Here is a 19,545-nt window from a genome sequence, read left to right on the forward strand (position 1 = left end):
GGACAAAGTTAAGAAAAACTCATATATCTCTGAAACGATAAGAGATAGAAAGTTATGATGTTCCACAAAGTTGTAGAGGAATAAAAGGACTTTTCGGTTTCACTAGAAAGTTTCAGGATTTCTCCGCAAGGTGGCGGTAGTGAGCCAAGCAATTTAAAGGGAATACTCTTATCTGTACAACGGTAAGAGATGGAGCATTTGGATGTTCTACAAAGTTGTAGAGTAGTAAAAAATATTTTCTTTTCTCATTTGAAAAATGCAGAATTCTACCACATGGTGGCGCCAGTGATCAAAATTAATTCAAGGTAATACTCCTATCCATACAATGGTAAGAGCTAGTGCAATCTGATGTTCTGCGAAGTTATACAGTATTTCAAAGGCTTTCGTGTCTCGTTATTAAAATTGGAATAAGGACGCATATATACTGTGTGTATGAAGCTTAAGGGTCATACATACCTTTTTTAATTTTTCAAAATATCGATTTTTTTTATTACTTTATCTGAAAGTACAACTCCTTGAGAATATTTTTCCAAATTTTTATAGAGATCCGAGAAATAGATCGAAAGTTACAGCGCTTCCAAGCGTGCTTCGTCTACCAAGCGCAGTGGTAATTTTAAACTCGATTATCTCGAAACACCGATTTTTAAAAAAATGGTTTTCCCGTGATCACGATTTCTGAAATACCACTCAACCGATTGTCTTTATTTTTTTAAATTGATCGTAATTAATTTTTCTCATACCTTAACAATTCCTTTTTTATGTTTGTTTTGTAGATGAGAATTTTTTTATACAATTTTAAAAGCCTAAAACAGCGATTTATTAAGAAAAACGTTCACGAATGCAGGAAAAATGTTGAAATGTAGTCTCCGGTTATTCAACTAGGTCGAATAATAGAAACCGACTAAAATTACAATTATTTTGTTCAAGATGTGTGGTTCGGTGCACGAAATTAGCGGTAACCAATCACGAACTGGTTTTAGTTGGGTGTTGTAAAATCCGTTTTTTCTGCTCGGTGCATGAAGTTAGCAGTAAAGAATCACGAACTGGTTACGGGTGGGTGTTAAAAATCCGGTTTTTCGTCGTGCATGCTACTCTCTAACTAGGTAAGTAGGTAACGACACAAATTGATTCATCCACCAGCCGTGTACAGTTCACAAATATTTTTTCCCGGTATTGTGCAGCCCTTGGAGAACCCTTTACGCTCTAAACAGCTCTACACAAAAAATTGAAATAAACCACATTTAACATTTCTCATCATTTCAGTGTCCGGTTGGTGCATCATATTGAAGGCTCTGATCGAGATGAGCTGAAACTTTTCCCCATTTCCAAGTAGTTTTGTTCGAAAGATTTTTCTAAACAGGTTTGCGTTATTAATGCATATCATACATACCTCAAAATTTTATACAACATTGTTGAACTTATTTTCGACAAATTCCGAAAATTGATTAATTTCATGCAGTATGATATGAAAAGATATGAGCGTTCCAAACCTTACACGACTTTCATCCCGAAATTTTGAAAAGGGCCCGTATATTGAATGATAAGTCGTTAGCCACGACAAAAACGGAACAGCACTACATAGTATAATGGGTTCCGCCGCGGTATAATTTTCGAAAAAGTACACTTTTATTGGCTTACCTTGGGGTCCTAGAAATAATGTCACTATTGAGTTACTTAGTACTTTGGAATGGACAGGGCTCCAGAATGTAAATTTAGCAGGAATTTTATCTTTTTGCTAAAATTAAATGATTTGGCCTTACAATATGTTTGGCAAAGTTGTTGTACTTTACAAGCCCTTTATTTTGCTTTAAACAGAAGCTAGGGTGGTTCTAACTTTAGCAATATTTAAAATGAAACTTTTGAACGGTTCGAGATAGAGCTCGACTATTATCGATGAAGTTGTAGAACAACACATTTTAGCCAAATTTGCTGAAGACACGCAAGCTCTAGCTTTTATACTTTCCATTACCCGACAAATTCAAATGTAAGCTGTAAGGTGTTCCTTAAAAACGGTTTTATTTCTGTAAAAAGTTTTCATTTTACTCTAAAGTACCCTATGGACAAGGGTACAAGATTATTTTAAGGTGCATAATTTTCTTTAAAACTCCAACTACCAAAAATTTTTCGTTTGAAAGGTATTAGAACTTTTTTATAAAAATTATTCTATTATTCAAAAGATATAAGAACTTATAATATCAAAAATAGAATTTTTGTAATTAACTTTAGGAACTTTTAGAAAATAACGTATTCGTTGTTTTTTGCTCAATTATAACTCTAGTAATGACCTTAGTTATACTTGAAAAAGAATTATTATTTGGTTGCCCCAATGAGTGATATTGGCGAAAAAGTGCTCATAACTCATCAGCAAAAATAGTTAGATATAATAGTCATGAAACAGATATAAATAGTTGCCATGAAACAAGTTATTTTCCTTAAAACAATCTTAAAGTTGTCTGTAGACTACTTCACTTTTAAATCAATACCGCAAAAGTTTTTTAACTAAAACAGTTTTTCTGATAAACACTAAGAAACACCCTAACCTTCAATTTTAAAATAAAAGTATAAGTTGTAAAATGAAAAGTATGATAGGTAGAGCTCACATGTCTTCAGCAAACTTTTCCAAGATTTGTCGTTCTACAACTTCGCTGAAGGTTATTTGGCTCTAGCTGGAATAATTAGAAAGTTATTTTTCTGATCTTGGTACAATTACCCTATCTGTTTTTTTAACAAAAAGAAGAGGCCCACAAACTACGAAAACTTCTCCAAAGACTTATTAAGGCTAAGTTGTTTAGTTTTAGAAAAATCTCAAAATTCCTGTTAAATTTACATTCTGGACCACTGTGGAATGGTAATCCTTATTTCTATGACCTCACATGGACTACAATTCCAAAGTATTGATTTGAATTGTTCAGTTTGGAAGTTTTGTGTGGTATCAGATGCGACGAAAAATTGATCATCGGGTCTTCAAATGGGCGTAGTATCCTTTGCCTACTACCAAAATATCAGTCCTGTACTCGTATAACCAATATCATTTGAATTGGGTTCGCAGCACATGGCACGTCTTGAGGCGACTAACGAGCACCGGCAACAACATACACTATATTCCTCCGGCGATAGCGAGCAACATGCGCGATGAACCGCATAAAATACCCAACTGTCGAGACGATCCACCCATACTAGAAGATCTGCAAAAGCAAAATTCAAATATCTGGTGATGTGGTGATCTGATGGGCAGGTAGCGCAATTGGCATGCACGCTTTGCTTATTTGCAAAAAGGGGGATGCTGAATATAATAGAAGCACAGCGCGAATCGGATTGTAGCCTACTTAGGTATTTATCCCAGGCTGGCAATATTCTAGCACAATATAGTACTTAAGCCCTGTAGTCCGCGTAAGAAAACAGAATATATTTCGAGCAGCCTATTTCTAAGTTATAAGTGAGGCCAGATTTGATGAAAAAGTCACTAATTGGCATTCGAATGACCCTAGTAGTTCTCACCTATCACCAAATTATCAGCCCTGTAATCGTGCAACCAATGCCAGTCTAACTGGATTCACAGCGCATTGTGTACGCTTCTTCTGCGAGAGGTAATAAACGAGCACTGACGCGCGGCACTATACACATCTCTGAGACAAGAGCGCTCTTAAAGTTAGTCAAAAGTTAGTTAAAAGAATAAAAAATGCTATATAAATGAATGCAACAGGAGAAATATAAATGGGGTTACGAAGAAATTTAAGAATATAGGTTATATCATAGCATGATAGTCTTAAGAAAACTTTGTAACATGTTATGTATAATAAAAGAATCTCTGCACAAGAAATAGGAGTAAAAATTCGAAAAAATTAGAAAACATTCAAAAGGTGTATTAAAATATATTCATACTCTATGCTGTTTGCACCACTACCCGATCAGAAAATCATATCAAGAAAATATCAAAATTATTTCTTGATTTGATATTTATATCATATAACAATATAATTTTGATATATGTCGTTTGGAACGAATTAAGACTAAATTAAAATTATATCATGTTTTGATTTGCCAATAATTATATCAAATAATATATCATATTTATATCAACCATATCGTATCTTTTCAACATAGTATGTATAACAAAATATTATCTTTCCAAGACAGTTTGGCAAAGCTATAACGATATCACTATATCCTCCCAAGAACTGGCTCCAAATCGCATTACTAGTGGTCTTGTCTTGTCATATGTTGGAATGTAAATACATAAGATAATGTACGCTTTGTAAAGCTACTCGATGATTACAGATCACAACAGAGAAAATGTTCCGATGTAGTGCCACGAAGCAGCAAGTAGTTTTAAAGATTTGATTAGATAGGTTTCGGCATATGACAAGCTGAAAGAGCATGAATGGAGGCAAAACCTGTAACAAGTGCAGGTAAACTACTAAAGAAGAGTCAAAGAGAGAAGAACATACGAAAGAAAAGGAACATGCATTTTAAGGGATCATCCATAAATGACGTAGCATTATATAGGGGAGGGGGAGTTTTGTATTTTGTGATGTTGTGTGACGACAGGGGGTCATGTCATGCTCCGTAGTTTTTTTAAAGGGGAATAGGAGTTGACCTGATATCACGACAATCTTACCCGTTTCATCTAACATCGTTTTTTTTTATTTTTGCGGGGTCCAGGGGGGGGGGGGAGAGTTACCGTCAAGCTACGTTACTACCAGGTGGGTATTTAGAGGTTTGTGACGATGGGGGAGGGGGATGTTAAAAATCACTCAAAAAATGCTACGTCATTTATGCATGGTCCCTTAAAACTGTGAAGGATGTGAGGTGAAAAACAGGAACGCCTTCGAAAAAATAAATGAACAAATTTTAAAATTATATGCTGAACTAACTGCGAGTTCTAACAAGTAGCTGCGTCGGTAATAAAAATTATAAAATTAGTAACACAGGGAAATTAAATGCACATTTTTTGAGAGACACTTGTACTAAAGAGAATAACGAATTATCTTTCACAAGAAAATATTTGATTTATTAATTAAAAATAATAAAAAAAATGATTTTTGTGATAAAATTCTGATATTTTCAGATATATTTACTGCGCTCAATTAGATATAAAATATCTTAAATATCCGTTTGTGTGATATAAATATTTTATCAAACCAAGATACAATCAAAATACATTATACTGAAAAAGACTGAGATATAATAAGATATAACCGATACATTTTCTTGGTATAAAAACTTGATATTTTAACAACTATCCAGCTATATTTTATATCAAACAGAGATATATATTTTGCCGTGATATAATATCTTATTTTGATATAATTTTGATGTGAATTTCTGATCGGGTAAGCGGCCTAAATTCTATTTTTACAACGAGACACGAAAGCCTTTGAAATACTGTATAACTTCGCAGAACATCAGATTGCACTAGCTCTTACCATTGTATGGATAGGAGTATTACCTTGAATTAATTTTGATCACTGGCGCCACCATGTGCATTTTTCAAATGAGAAAAGAAAATATTTTTTACTACTCTACAACTTTGTAGAACATCCAAATGCTCCATCTCTTACCGTTGTACAGATAAGAGTATTCCCTTTAAATTGTTTGGCTCACTACCGCCACCTTGCGGAGAAAAATCCTCTACAACTTTGTGGAACATCATAACTTTCTATCTCTTATCGTTTCAGAGATATATGAGTTTTTCTTAACTTTGTCCCACCTTCACTCGTGGTTCACATACATGAGATAAGCGGAGTACGCCCTTTGCGAATGTTAAGCAGCAGTATCCAACTTTAAACGTTAATAACTCTTTAACGGTTGGTTGGATTGTCTTGCAGTCTTCGACAAACTTGTTCAACATATCTTCAAAAGCTTAACTCCTTCCTAGGTCAGTGATCAGAAGTTTACAGCGACCTCTAGCGGCGATTTTGTGAAGTGCGAGTGCTTCCCCATACATTTTGGCCACAAATCCCATACAAACTTCAAGCTCTTTGGGGGAGGGGTTAGGGTTAACCGATTTCGCTCAAATTTGGACAGTGTCATTTTTTCATGATTTGGAACGACACTAGGGGGTGTAGGTTGCGATTTTTTTTCATATAAATCATTGTCACCCTGTTTATCCAAATTAAGAAATAAATATTATAGACAAAAAGAAAATATGATTAGGAGATAGGAAGGAACAAATGGTGCTTAGGACATACGAACAGGGAAAATGGAAATACAAAGTGGAAAATAATAAAAAGAAAATATGCAGTAGAAAATTGGAAATATGAAAAAGAAAATGGAAATAGAAATTACGAAATTAAATGCATTATTTCTAAATGAATAACTACTTAAAGCAAGGAATTAAAAATGGAAAATAGGTAGTCTATAAACAGGAAACAGGAAACGAAAACTAAGAAACACAATCATAGGAAAAACGGTACTTGGAAATAAGAAATGAAAAATATGAAATAAGAAACAAAATATATAAAAAGAAAATGGGATAGGAAATGCAAAATGAGAAGTAAAATAGAGACCAAAACAGAAAATACAGTATAGAAAATAGGAATAAAAAAGAACAATAAGCAACAAGAAAAGGAAATGGCGAAGTACGAAAGAGGAAAAGATAAAAATAAAACATACCATTAGAAGGAAATAAATAATAAGGAAAAAATGGAAATCATTAATAAAAGCAGTAAATATGAAATTAGAAAGAGTAAACAGAAATTACGAAATTTTAAATAGGGAATAGGAAATTAGATATAGAAAACAGGAAATATGGAATACGATATAAGAAAAGGAAGAAGGAAATTGAAAATAAGAAATGAGAAATAGAAAATAGGCTATAATACGTAAACCATAGGATATAAGAAGTAGAAATAACTAAACAGGAAACAAGAAAATAGGAAATATCAAATAGGAAATATTAAATTGGAAATTGAGAACAGGAAAAAAAAAAGGTAAACAAAAAAATGGAAATAAAAAATAGGATATAGCAGAGAGGAAATAGGAAATAAAAAATACAAATGCAAGATAAAAAAAAAATGATATATGAAACAAAAAAATGGGAAAAAAGGAAATTGAGTATAAGATGGAAAAAATATAAAAATAGGAAAAGCAGGAGAGGAAAATGACACGGGTAATAGAAACCATGAAATAAGAAACAGAAAATAAAAATCAAAAGGTAAACGAGACGGATCAAGTGTGAAGTAGGCAATTAGGAATAGAAAGCAATCTAAAAGCAATAGAAAAACTTCCAATAGGTAATTAAGAACAAAAAATCATACATAGAAAATGAAAACAGGAAACCCTAGAAAACAAAGCGAAATAGAAAAATAGAAAACAAAACAAAAGAATAAGATAATATAAAATCGGAAAATGCAACAGGAGAAAAAAAGCTGAATATAGGAAATAGAGGATGAGAAATAGAAATTCGGAAATAGGAAACAGGAAATAGGTAATAAATAATAGGAAAGGGGAAAATAGTAAATAGGAGATATGAAATTGGAAATAGGAAACAGAAAATAGGAAATAGAAAACAGGAAATAGGAAAATTGGAAAAAGAAAATAGGAAGAAGGAAAGAGGAAATAAAAAAAATAGAAAATAGGAAATAGGAAAAAAGTAATAGGAAATAGGAAATAGGAAATAGGAAATGGGAAATAGGAAATAGGAAATAGGAAATAGGAAATAGGAAATAGGAAATAGGAAATAGGAAATAGGAAATAGGAAATAGGAAATAGGAAATAGGAAATAGGAAATAGGAAATAGGAAATAGGAAATAGGAAATAGGAAATAGGAAATAGGAAATAGGAAATAGGAAATAGGAAATAGGAAATAGGAAATAGGAAATAGGAAATAGGAAATAGGAAATAGGAAATAGGAAATAGGAAATAGGAAATAGGAAATAGGAAATAGGAAATAGGAAATAGGAAATAGGAAATAGGAAATAGGAAATAGGAAATAGGAAATAGGAAATAGGAAATAGGAAATAGGAAATAGGAAATAGGAAATAGGAAATAGGAAATAGGAAATAGGAAATAGGAAATAGGAAATAGGAAATAGGAAATAGGAAATAGGAAATAGGAAATAAAAAATAGGAAATAGGAAATAGGAAATAGGAAATGGGAAATAGGAAATAGGAAATAGGAAATAGGAAATAGGAAATAGGAAATAGGAAATAGGAAATAGGAAATAGGAAATAGGAAATGGGAAATAGGAAATAGGAAATAGGAAATAGGAAATAGGAAATAGGAAATAGGAAATAGGAAATAGAAAATAGGAAATAGGAAATAGGAAATAAAAAATAGGAAATAGGAAATAGGAAATAGGAAATGGGAAATAGGAAATAGGAGATAGGAAATAGGAAATAGGAAATAGGAAATAGGAAATAGGAAATAGGAAATAGGAAATAGGAAATAGGAAATAGGAAATAGGAAATAGGAAATAGGAAATAGGAAATAGGAAATAGGAAATAGGAAATAGGAAATAGGAAATAGGAAATAGGAAACAAGAAATAGGAAATAGGAAATAGGAAATAGGAAATAGGAAATAGGAAATAGGAAATAGGAAATAGGAAATAGGAAATAGGAAATAGGAAATAGGAAATAGGAAATAGGAAATAGGAAATAGGAAATAGGAAATAGGAAATAGGAAATAGGAAATAGGAAATAGGAAATAGGAAATAGGAAATAGGAAATAGGAAATAGGAAATAGGAAATAAGAAATAAGAAATGGGAAATGGGAAATCGGAAATAGAGGAAATTGGAAATAAGAAATAGGAAATAGGAAAATAGCGAATAGAAAATAAAAAAGGAAATAGAAAATAAGAAATTAAAAAAAAAAATAAGAAATAGGAAGTAGAAAATAGGAAATAGGAAAATTGGAAATAGGAAATAAGGAAAGAAATAAGAAATAGGAAATAGGAAGAAGAAAATAGGAAAAGGAAATTTGAAAATAGAAAATAAAAAATAAGAAATAGAAATAAGAAATAGGAATTAGAAAATAGGAAATATGAAATATGAGGTATGAAATAAGAAAAATAAATGGGAAATGGAAAATAGGAAATAGTAGATAGGAAAAAAGAAATAGGAAGTAGGAAATAGGAAACATGATATAGGAAATAGGAACTAGAAAATAGGAAATAGTAAATAGGAAAGGAAATAGGAAATGGAAAATTGAAAATAGAAAATAAAAAAATAGTAGAAAATGGGAAACAGAAAATAGGAAATAAGAAATAGGAAGTAGAAAATAGGAAAGAGGAACTAGGAAATAGAAATTAGGAAATAGGCAATAATAAATAGGAAATCGGAAATAAGAAATAGGAAACAGGGTATAGAAAATAGGAAATAGGAAATGGACAATTGAAAATAGAAAATTTAAAACAATAGTAAATAGAAAATAGGAAATAGAAAATAAGAAATTCGAAGTAGAAAATAGGAAATAGAAAATAGGAAATGAAAAATAAGAAAAATGAAATATGAAGTATGAAATAAGAAATAGAAAATAATAAATGGGAAATGGAAAATAGACAATAGGAAGTAGAAAATAGGAAATAAGAAATCGAAAATTAGAAATAAGAAAAAGGAAATAGAAAATAGGAAATAACAAGTAGGAAATAAGAAATAGGATATATGACAAGGGTAATGGGAAATATGAAATAGGAAATGGGCAATAGGAAATAAGATATAGGAAATAAAAAAAGGAAATAGGAAATTGGAGATAGGAAATATGAAATAGCAAGTAAAAATAGGGAATAAGATAAGAGAAAATGGAAACGGGAAATAGAAAATGGGCAATAGGAAATAGGAAACAGAAAATAGGAAATAGGAAACAAGAAATTGAAAAAAGAAAGGGAAAAGGAAATGCAAAATAGGAAATAGGAACTTTAACACACGATACAAGAACTAGAAAATATAAAAAGGAAATGGAAATAAAATACAAAAAAGGAAATAAAAAATAGGGAAATATTAGAAACCATCAATTAAAACATAAATAGAGAATCAGTAAAATTAAACAGAAATTATGAAATTGTAAATAAGGCATAGTAACTTAGGTTTTGGAGACACGACATACGGAATACGAATAGGGAGAAAGAATCATGCAAAAGGAAAAAGATGTAGGAAATTGGAAACAGGAAATAAGACGTAGGCTACTGGAAATATAAAATAGAAAAAAGTAGACAGAAAACAGGAAATAGGTAAATAGCAAACAGGAAATAATAAATTGAAGATAGAAAACAGGAAACAAGACTAGGTAAATTAGTCATGGAATTTGTCTTTAAATTTCGTTTCATCAGAATCCGACACTAACTCAGTGGCAGGATTAAGCTAGCGCCGGATATACGCTAGCATCAAATAACGAAAACACTTTTTTGTTTCTGAGCAAACCCCCAGTCCTTCATGATGTCCAGCAAGAAATGAGTTCCGATTAAGCTGATGAGAATTTATGAAGTCAAAATTTAGTTTGGCTTAGCAAGTCAATGCAATATGCACTACGCTATATTTTTCCTTTGTGGAGAAAATTTAGGTAGAAACTATTTTTTCCACTGAGAAGATTTTTTTTAAAAGCATATTTGCGCGGGAAGAGCGCAAAACCTATAACTAAATTGGTTATGGGATTTGGGTTTCAACTTCGATTCATCAGAGTCCGACACTAACTTAGTGACAGGACTAAACTAGTACCAGATTGACGCTAGCTTCAAAAAACGGTAAACATTATTTGTGTTTCTGAGCAAACCCTTAGTAGTGCGTGATGTCTCTCGGTAAACAAGAAGGAAAAAGCGAAAATAAGAAGTAGGAGACAGCAGATCGGAAACAGAAAACAAAAAATAGTAGAAATATGAAACAAGAAACAGAAATGCAAAAAAAGAAAAATGAATATACGATGCAGAAAACAGAAAAAAGAACTGGGAAAGCAGATCAGAAAAATGAAATGGAAAATGGAAAATATGGAATAGGGAATAGGAAATAAGAAAAGGAAAACTGGAACGACGAAGTATGAAAGAGGTAATTAGAAATAGAAAGTATTAAAAAACAATAAGAATTCATCCAATAGGTCATTAAGAAAAGGAAATCAGAAATAGAAAATGAAAATAGGAAACCGGGGACAGCAAATAGGAACTAGCAAACAGAATATAAGCAATATAAAAATACCAATAGGAAAAAAACAAAGAAAACAGAAAACATAATTTCCTTTTGCCTTTGTTTAATATTCGGAAAAGACAATAGGAACGAATATAGGAAATAGGTCACAAGAGGTTGGAAACAAGAAAAAGACAATAAGAAAAAGGAAATAAGAAAAAGGAAACACAAAATAGGGAATATAACACATAATATACGAATTATAAAATATAAAATAGGAAATAGAGATTAGTAAGTTAGAGCAATGAAATATGAAATCCATATTGAACATCAAAATGAATGTAGGGAGAATTAATTGGCTTTTAAAATCAATCACTACTTTATTGACTTAGTTGAATAATGTGTCATACGCAACCCACATAACACACCATTGTTTTCGTTACTGACTTAAAAATCTAAAGTAAATAGTAGAATATAAAGCAAAGCTGAGAACCAAACTCTTCCGTTTGAACCAATGCTTTGATCTGAGATAATAATATAAACCTAACGGGACCTTCACCCTAATATTTTTGTTTTTGCTTCCCACAGTTTTCGCATTCGGTAGAACGTACTCCGTTCTCTTCCTAGCTAGAGCATTGCAGGGTATTGGCTCGTCCTGTTCGTCCGTGTCCGGCATGGGTATGCTGGCCGATCGGTACACCGACGACAAGGAGCGTGGAAACGCCATGGGCATAGCATTAGGTGGATTAGCGTTAGGCGTACTTATAGGGCCTCCTTTCGGTGGCATCATGTATGAATTTGTCGGGAAATCGGCTCCCTTCCTGATCCTTTCGGCTCTGGCCCTTGGCGATGGACTTCTTCAGCTGGTGATGTTGCAACCATCGGTGACAATAGAGGAATCTGATCCACCATCACTGAAGGAACTGGTCATGGATCCCTACATCATTATCGCGGCCGGAGCGATCACGTTTGCTAACATGGGCATCGCTATGCTGGAACCATCGTTGCCAATCTGGATGATGGACAATATGGGCGCTAGTCGGTGGGAGCAGGGTGTGACCTTCTTGCCTGCTTCGATAAGTTATCTCATCGGAACCAATCTCTTTGGACCGCTAGGACATCGAATTGGACGATGGCTGGCAGCACTTCTCGGACTGGTTATCATCGGGCTATGCTTGCTTTGTGTAAGCGTTCTGTACGATTACGTTACTATACGATACTATTAATTATAAATACTTATTTCAGATACCCATGGCTACTTCTATTCACCATCTGATTCTACCCAACGCCGGACTTGGATTTGCTATCGGCATGGTAGATTCATGCATGATGCCGGAATTGGGCTATTTGGTGGATATCCGACACAGTGCCGTGTACGGCAGTGTTTACGCCATTGGAGACGTGGCCTTCTGCCTGGGCTTTGCTATTGGACCCGCACTAAGGTAGGAATGAAACTCTTCCCACCATATCCACTTACACACATCAATCAAACACTAAACAATCACAGCATAAGGAATGATATCCTGTGTCAACATAGTGCTCAATAACAACATGTGTTATAGGCTTCGCACCACACTAGAATACGAGCGATTGTGGATATAAAACCAAATTAAAAAGATACTCTTCTTTTATAACCGCGTTAGTAAACGGTGTTATTTTGGGAAGATGTATGCAGTATTAAAGATTATTTCTACCAATCCACACACGAAAGTGAGGTGGAAGACAAGACTCATGTTATTCATAGCTCAATGATACCGGGCAACCGTCTTAATCTTGAACATATCCAGACCACCAGAGATATTTTCGATACACAAAGAATAATTTTTTGTACAACGTCCAACTTTCGAAATGTCGTTACGCCACCCATTATAGTCAACATCACTTCATCAAAACCCAATCTAACCCTTGATTCTGTTTGGTTATCTCTTCTTCTTTTCTCCCATTATCACGTCTAGTGGCACCTTGGTAAACTCCATCGGTTTCGAGTGGATGTTGGTGGGAATTGCAATTCTATGCTTCCTGTACGCACCATTATTGACACTGCTCCGGGCGCCACCCACCAAAGAGGAAAAGAAGGTAAGCGGGATCGATAACAGCGGCCTAACACTAGACAGCGGCACCACGATTATACCCCCAGTGGCGGTACTCATGGAAGCCCCGGAAAAGCAAAGCTTCGATTCAGTTGATCGTAGCACTACACTGAATGGGACAGAAACTCGCCTCGCGACACCTTTCGGGGTGGATCAGGAAAACTATACGACGAAGCTTTGATGTTTTTCACTTTATGGAATCTCATGTTTTAGTTTTTTTATCGGACACATTTTCGGTATTGACATTACTATATGTACATAAGTGCCTTCCTATTCTTAGCAATTAAGAAGAATTTCACTATTGTTTTAAGTAATTATAATTTTACAAATAAACATGATTGAAAGCCGTATATGTTATTTCTTATTGTTTCGATTTGATTTAGTATGATCTTGGTTTGAAAATACTATGCGTTTGTTTTTTTCTTATTGTTATAAAATATTGCATTTGTGTTATTTACGTAAGTATATCCTGATTTTTCATAGCTCTCTCCTGCGGTGTGTCAAATAGGGGAGTGTCCCTGGTTGTGGAATATTTTTGCCCATAACATTCATTTCACCTTATGTGCAGCATTGTGATTGTCAATTGGGTACAAGGAAATTAAAAGGATAAACTTCTCTGTGATGACTGTTTCATCGGCGGCGATGTTGTTTTTTTAATTTCATTTTGTATTATATTATATTCTTAGGTTACATAACAATTCTAATTCAATATATTTATTAGGTATTAAGTCAAGTGGTAACTTTGCATCCGTATTGCTTACATGATTCGGTTAATTACTATTATAATGTAATATGCTATTGAAGTTAAGTGATTTTCCAGTAGAAATTTAAGCCTAAATGGTCGGTGTTAAGTCAGACCGGACTAAGTCGCAAAATCCTGAAAAATGACATAATTATAGCACTGGATAAAGAATTTCTTCAGCTACATTAAACTGTTGCCAAATTTAAAATATGTTATAACAAACATGAATTATGGTAACACCGATTAAATGTCATGTGAATAAAGGTGCTAAACAAATCATAAAATGTAATTCATAAACTATAAAGAGAGCTAATCGTTACAATTGACGATTGCAACGATTTTTGTCGAATATCTTTTATAATGTTGTTCGTAATAATTTCTAATGTTTCTACGTTTGCGAGTGTGTGCAATTCGTTTGTGGTAAACCAGGGAGGACGCTTCAAATCCATTTTCAGAATTTTGTTCTGAATTATTTGAAGCGTTTTCTTCCCGGTAGCATGACAACTTTCCCAAATTGGCTTATTGTAGTAATCAGAGTAGCATCAGAGAGATTCCATGAGAGACCGGCCGACCGAAAAATATGATCATCGTCGATTCGAACGAAACTTTGCCGTTGTGTTCGGTTGATTTTCTCTGCCAATTGTAATATTTTGATATAAGAGTAAATTTTGAAAAGGGCGTAGATGTTTCTTCGGGCATTAATTTCAAAAAAATTTGTTCGCTTGCCTTATGTTATATAGCAAAACTATCTGAGAATGAGTTAATACTTCTGCACGATAAAAATATACACTGAAAAAATTATGTGTCCTTTTTCACAAAAACAAAACTTCATATTAAAATGTAATTACATGATGGAGAACTTATCGGTAAAAAAGTTTTTCTAACAACTTTTTTTCGTGTCATTATGCCCTTTTTAAGAGTTATTCGCATTACCCCCTCATAAAAGGTCAACAATCTAATGTTTGTCGTTTTAAAGACGCAAAAGAAATTATTTCAGTGTATTTGGATCATGGAGAAGCTTTCAATAAAAAAAAAGTTTTCCTGACAACAACTTTTGACATTTTTATAATTCATACTATTTGCATTCAAAAATACAATTTTCGTTGCGAACATAATTCTAAACGCCATTTTAAATCAAAATGCTCCTTACAAAATTATCAACACACAAAATATTGCTATTTCTGGAATTTACCCCAAAGTAAGAAAATCTTTTTCGTGTGTATCTCGTTAATGCAGGGGACATTTACTTCGGCCAATCGCCTGAAGAATTTCCAAAATTTGTTTTTAAATATGGAGTACGCGTCGAAGTCGAAATGTCGCAGTACTGAGACTGAAATACAATAGAAAATATCGGTGAATATACAGTTTTCGCCAAAAGACATTCAGCACATTCCATAAGGACCCTTGAAGTAATTGAATCTCCAATTCTCGACAAACATATGATTACTGCCTAAAAGCCAACTGTCAAAATCCACTTTGAATGGAAATTCCGGACAAACCGTTACACGCCAATCACAGATGTTGGTAGTAAATGAAAGAGAAAAGTTTTCTCTTTCATAAACTGTTGTGAACTGTGTTCGATTAGTAACGGTTTGTCTGGAATTTCCATTCAAAGTGGATTTTGACAGTTGGCTTTTAGGCCGTAATCATATGTTTGTCGAGAATTGATTGCTTATTTTCTAGCGTATCCATACATACCGCCAACTTACCCGGGGTCGGAGTAAGTTGGCGGCTTTTCCGCGTCACATAAGACAATGCAACAAAGACTTTGATAAAATTCAGAGATGTTGCCAACAGTCTACCCTTTTATGCAACGTGTTCTATTTAGCAAGATCTTCCTAAATCAAAGCCGTAAAATATAAAAACTGAAAACATCGCTGGCTAGCCCCGGTCTCCCCTATAGTTGAATCATATTTTGGTTATTTTCATATAGCTTTCAAATGGTTTACTATATCGCCCATTATTGTTGATGGAAAAACGCGAACAACTTATGAAAAGGTCGTAATAAAAAAAATAATTGTGTTTTTTTCGGGAGATGTTATACTGGAGCTATGTATGGTTCTGACTTCGCGATCGCGTGTATCATCGCGAAGGACTCGAGCGTTTCTACGTTAACGTGTTCAATCGCGTGCGCGTTTGTATGTCGCCTGTGCTAACGTGTATGTAATTTCGGGTCAATAAGTTCTATTTTATAACCATACGCCTTTCGCACATTCGTGTGTGTTTTTGAATGATCGCACGCGGTCCGTGAATCTAATACTTAATTTTTGGTGTACGGCTCAGATGCTAGAAGAAAGTGAGATCGTCCATATCACTAGAGTTCCCGGTCATGTCGCAATGGACGGTGTTGTCTAGTTATAATTAGAGCTTTATTTTTTGATTGGTACAACTGAGTGTATGGACCTAAGTTCCTAGGACGGAGGGTAATGATTTCCTGTTGTCCAGTGGATATGATAGCTTCCTTTAACTGGTCCAATTGAAGAAGGCGTAGACCTAGTCTGCTGATACCAAGGATAGAAGCTTCCGGAAGTGACCGATTCATGATCGGGAGTTTTTAGGTTCACACTTGAGACCGCTGAAACGTTATCACTGGGATGTTATCATAATTGCGAGATCGCGCGAGTAGGTGCCGTGGATGGTCGCGAATGGATCAAGCATTTTTATGTTAACGTGTTTGTAACGTGAATGTGACTTCGCGTGTATAATTTCGATTTTATATGTGTGGCGTGTATTCATGAATGTTTAGTGTATGATACAGATGGTAGAAGAGACAGTTTCCCCATATCACTAGAGCTCCAGGTCATGTCGCCATGGAACGTTTTGTTTAGTGAATATGAGCGTCATATTTTTATTGGTTCTACTGGAGGCATTAGTCTAGCCTGCTAGGACCGAGGTTAGACTTTCGGACGGAAAAAGATGCAAAAAGATTGATTAAAAGTATATAAATTGACCGATACTATTTTGGTATATATGAGTAATGGAAAAGCATCAAGATGTACAAAAGATGTACAATTTCCTACCTAGATCGGTTGTAGTATCGGTGGAAACGTTTTGTGGAGATGAAATTATAGGCGTGGTAGTCGTCATTCTTTTTGACGCGTTAGTTGACACTGTAGCATATAAGATGACTCACCATTGTAGGGTGACGTGACTGAAACAGAAGATCCCCCATTTTGGACGCCATTTTTGACACCTTATACTATGTTCACACTACAGAGTTAAAACACGTTATAATAATTAGCAACAAGAAAAATGTCATCAAGATAGCGCTAAAACACGTTTCAACTCGTAGTGTGAACGTAGTATTACACTCGAGCTAGCAAATTTTGTGATCATATCAAACGAAGGTTCAACCCGCATTGATGTTTTCATCTGCATTTTATTTGACGTTTTATCTTGTTACCCTTCTGGCTTTAGAATCGGCAATAGTCTTTGAAAAAGGTAAAATACTGCATTTTGCTGCTTGACAAGGTAAAAATTGAAAATTCTAACACAGACTAACAGACATAACACTATGAGGGAATTCCCTTAAAATTATTGATGCGGCAACTTTCCCAGACCACTAGCTCCACCTTTTATTCACGGTCCCAAACACTCATTTGCTGGTGGGTTACCCCTCAGGCTTGGGAACAATTTTTCACTAGGGGTCTATTCCCCATATGCTTGTCCATATGTCAGAGGCGCCATAATTTTAAAAACGGCCACAGTCCTAACTACGAATATATTTAAAATGACCGTTAATGTGGGCGACGCATTATTTAGAGTGTTGTGTCTGTTAGTCTGTGATTCTAATACACACGATAACGTCGTGCCATTTGAGCCAATATATTCTGATTCCTGAATGATGAACATATACAGTAATACAAATGTGATAGGGGAGAGTGGGGATAGATGAAACACGGGGATAGGCGAATCACTAAGGATATTACGTCACATTCTACTAATTTTAGTGCAAACCTTATGTGTTTTGGTAGCTCTGTCGGTCAGATATCCTCACACGCATTTGCGATAGTGTGAAATGTTTGTTGTCATTTTTACAGATAATGAAAGTTATTGTTATTAAAAGTTGCCTCAATTGACACCTTGCGTTTTTTTTTTTGAAAAAGTTTGTGCTGTCCCTTCTGTGAGACTAAACATTATAAAGTTTTTCGTTATAGTGAGCAGGTGCACAATCTGTTATATATATGAAGAAATTTGCAAAGGTAAATATTACGTGCCAGCTTAAAATTAATTCAAATTTGTTTATGACATGTGGGGATACATGAACCACTATTTGCGGGGATACATGGATATTTGTAATTTTTTGTTAAGGGTTGTCGAAATAATGTGCAACTAAAACACTAAGCGTAAACAGGCTTGACTATGAGTGTAACTATGAAGTCTGCGCTGATTTACAATCTTGAGAAGGGACATAGAGTACGTCGAGCAGATAAAATATACAATATCTCGTACTCTACTTTAAGTCGTTACGTCAGAAACGTAGTTGGAAGCTGATTTTGGACAACAAATGACAGAATTGACAGCTTATTTTTTTCATTGTTTATAAATAAGATTCGGAATGAGCAATGTAGGAACTCTTTTTACAGGCTACGAATCAGTCTGCGTTCTCACTGAATATACCTATAATATTGCATCGGCAGACAAAAAGTGTAGGTTTCTACCAGGTTAATCACCAGAAACTTGCGCGGATTCCCAAAGGCTCAACCACGTGCGTCTAGAAATTAGGAAAGAAGACGAAAAAGAAGTAGCATCACTACCGACTCGCTATAAATGAAATTGATCAAAGAGAAACACGATGCGAGAAAGGAAAGAACAAGAAAATACTAAAACCAAAAACAAATAATTTGTGATATGGATTTTATACTACAAACATACAAATGAAATTATTTTTTTGCACATAGAATGAACTTTTTTCGTATGGTTCTACATGTTTTATGATAGTATGGATAATGGTACAACTATCACCATGGAGTGGTTCAAGTATCGCCACCCGTGGGATACTCGAGCCATTTGACATACTTAACAAAAATGCATTTAATTTTGATAACTGATAACGACTTTTGTTTACAGAAGGTATTGCATATAGTAAAGCAATGTTTGTTCTTTCATATTCATGCATATAGAATATTTTATCGCAAAAAGTCTAATACATATAACAATTAACAAAAAAAGTGGTTCATCTATCCCCACTCCCCCCACCTATATCATGATAATTTAAAGGGTTTGATTTACAACGTATTTTAACATATACGATTCGGCGTCTTATTGCTTTACTGAACCTGAAATTAATATAATCAAAACTCATGAATAATTTAGATAAACTAGGTTAAATATTACCCCTGCTCCAATTCTCTGAAAATTCTTTGTTTTCGTTTTATTATCGTGATATTCCAATAAAGGTTCCCTAGTACTCTTTTGAACAAGCCATGCATAAAACTGAGATTGAAACGGTTATTGAAGTTGATCCAGAAAAGCACAAAAATTCTTGATTTACAAGAAATACAATAACTTTCACAATTTTTGTGCGATTTCATCCAATTCGTGATTATTTTCATTGGTTACTAGCTAATACCCATCGCGCGTTGCTGCGACTTACTTTTAACGAAATAGGAGAAAAACACAATTTGTTCCGAAGCGCCATCTGGCGGGCAGATAATCCCC

General features: G+C 34.1%; 1 protein-coding gene across 5 annotated transcripts in view; it reads left to right on the forward strand.

Annotated features, from left to right (window-relative positions):
* Positions 1-19,545, forward strand: part of LOC131684221 (synaptic vesicular amine transporter) — a 124,570-nt gene that overhangs the window by 100,232 nt on the left and 4,793 nt on the right. For 4 of the 5 annotated variants that reach the window (XM_058966907.1, XM_058966910.1, XM_058966908.1 and 1 more), the window contains 3 exons: positions 11,641-12,236; positions 12,298-12,494; positions 13,008-13,492. In XM_058966907.1, coding sequence (XP_058822890.1) covers positions 11,641-12,236; positions 12,298-12,494; positions 13,008-13,323 — 1,109 coding nt within the window. In that variant the 3' untranslated portion in view covers positions 13,324-13,492. Of the gene's footprint in view, positions 1-11,640; positions 12,237-12,297; positions 12,495-13,007; positions 13,493-19,545 lie in introns of those variants that run through there. The other variant, XM_058966912.1, reaches the window with a different exon arrangement.

The sequence above is a fragment of the Topomyia yanbarensis genome, chromosome 2, assembly GCF_030247195.1.
Source record: "Topomyia yanbarensis strain Yona2022 chromosome 2, ASM3024719v1, whole genome shotgun sequence".
Classification (NCBI taxonomy): domain Eukaryota; kingdom Metazoa; phylum Arthropoda; class Insecta; order Diptera; family Culicidae; genus Topomyia; species Topomyia yanbarensis.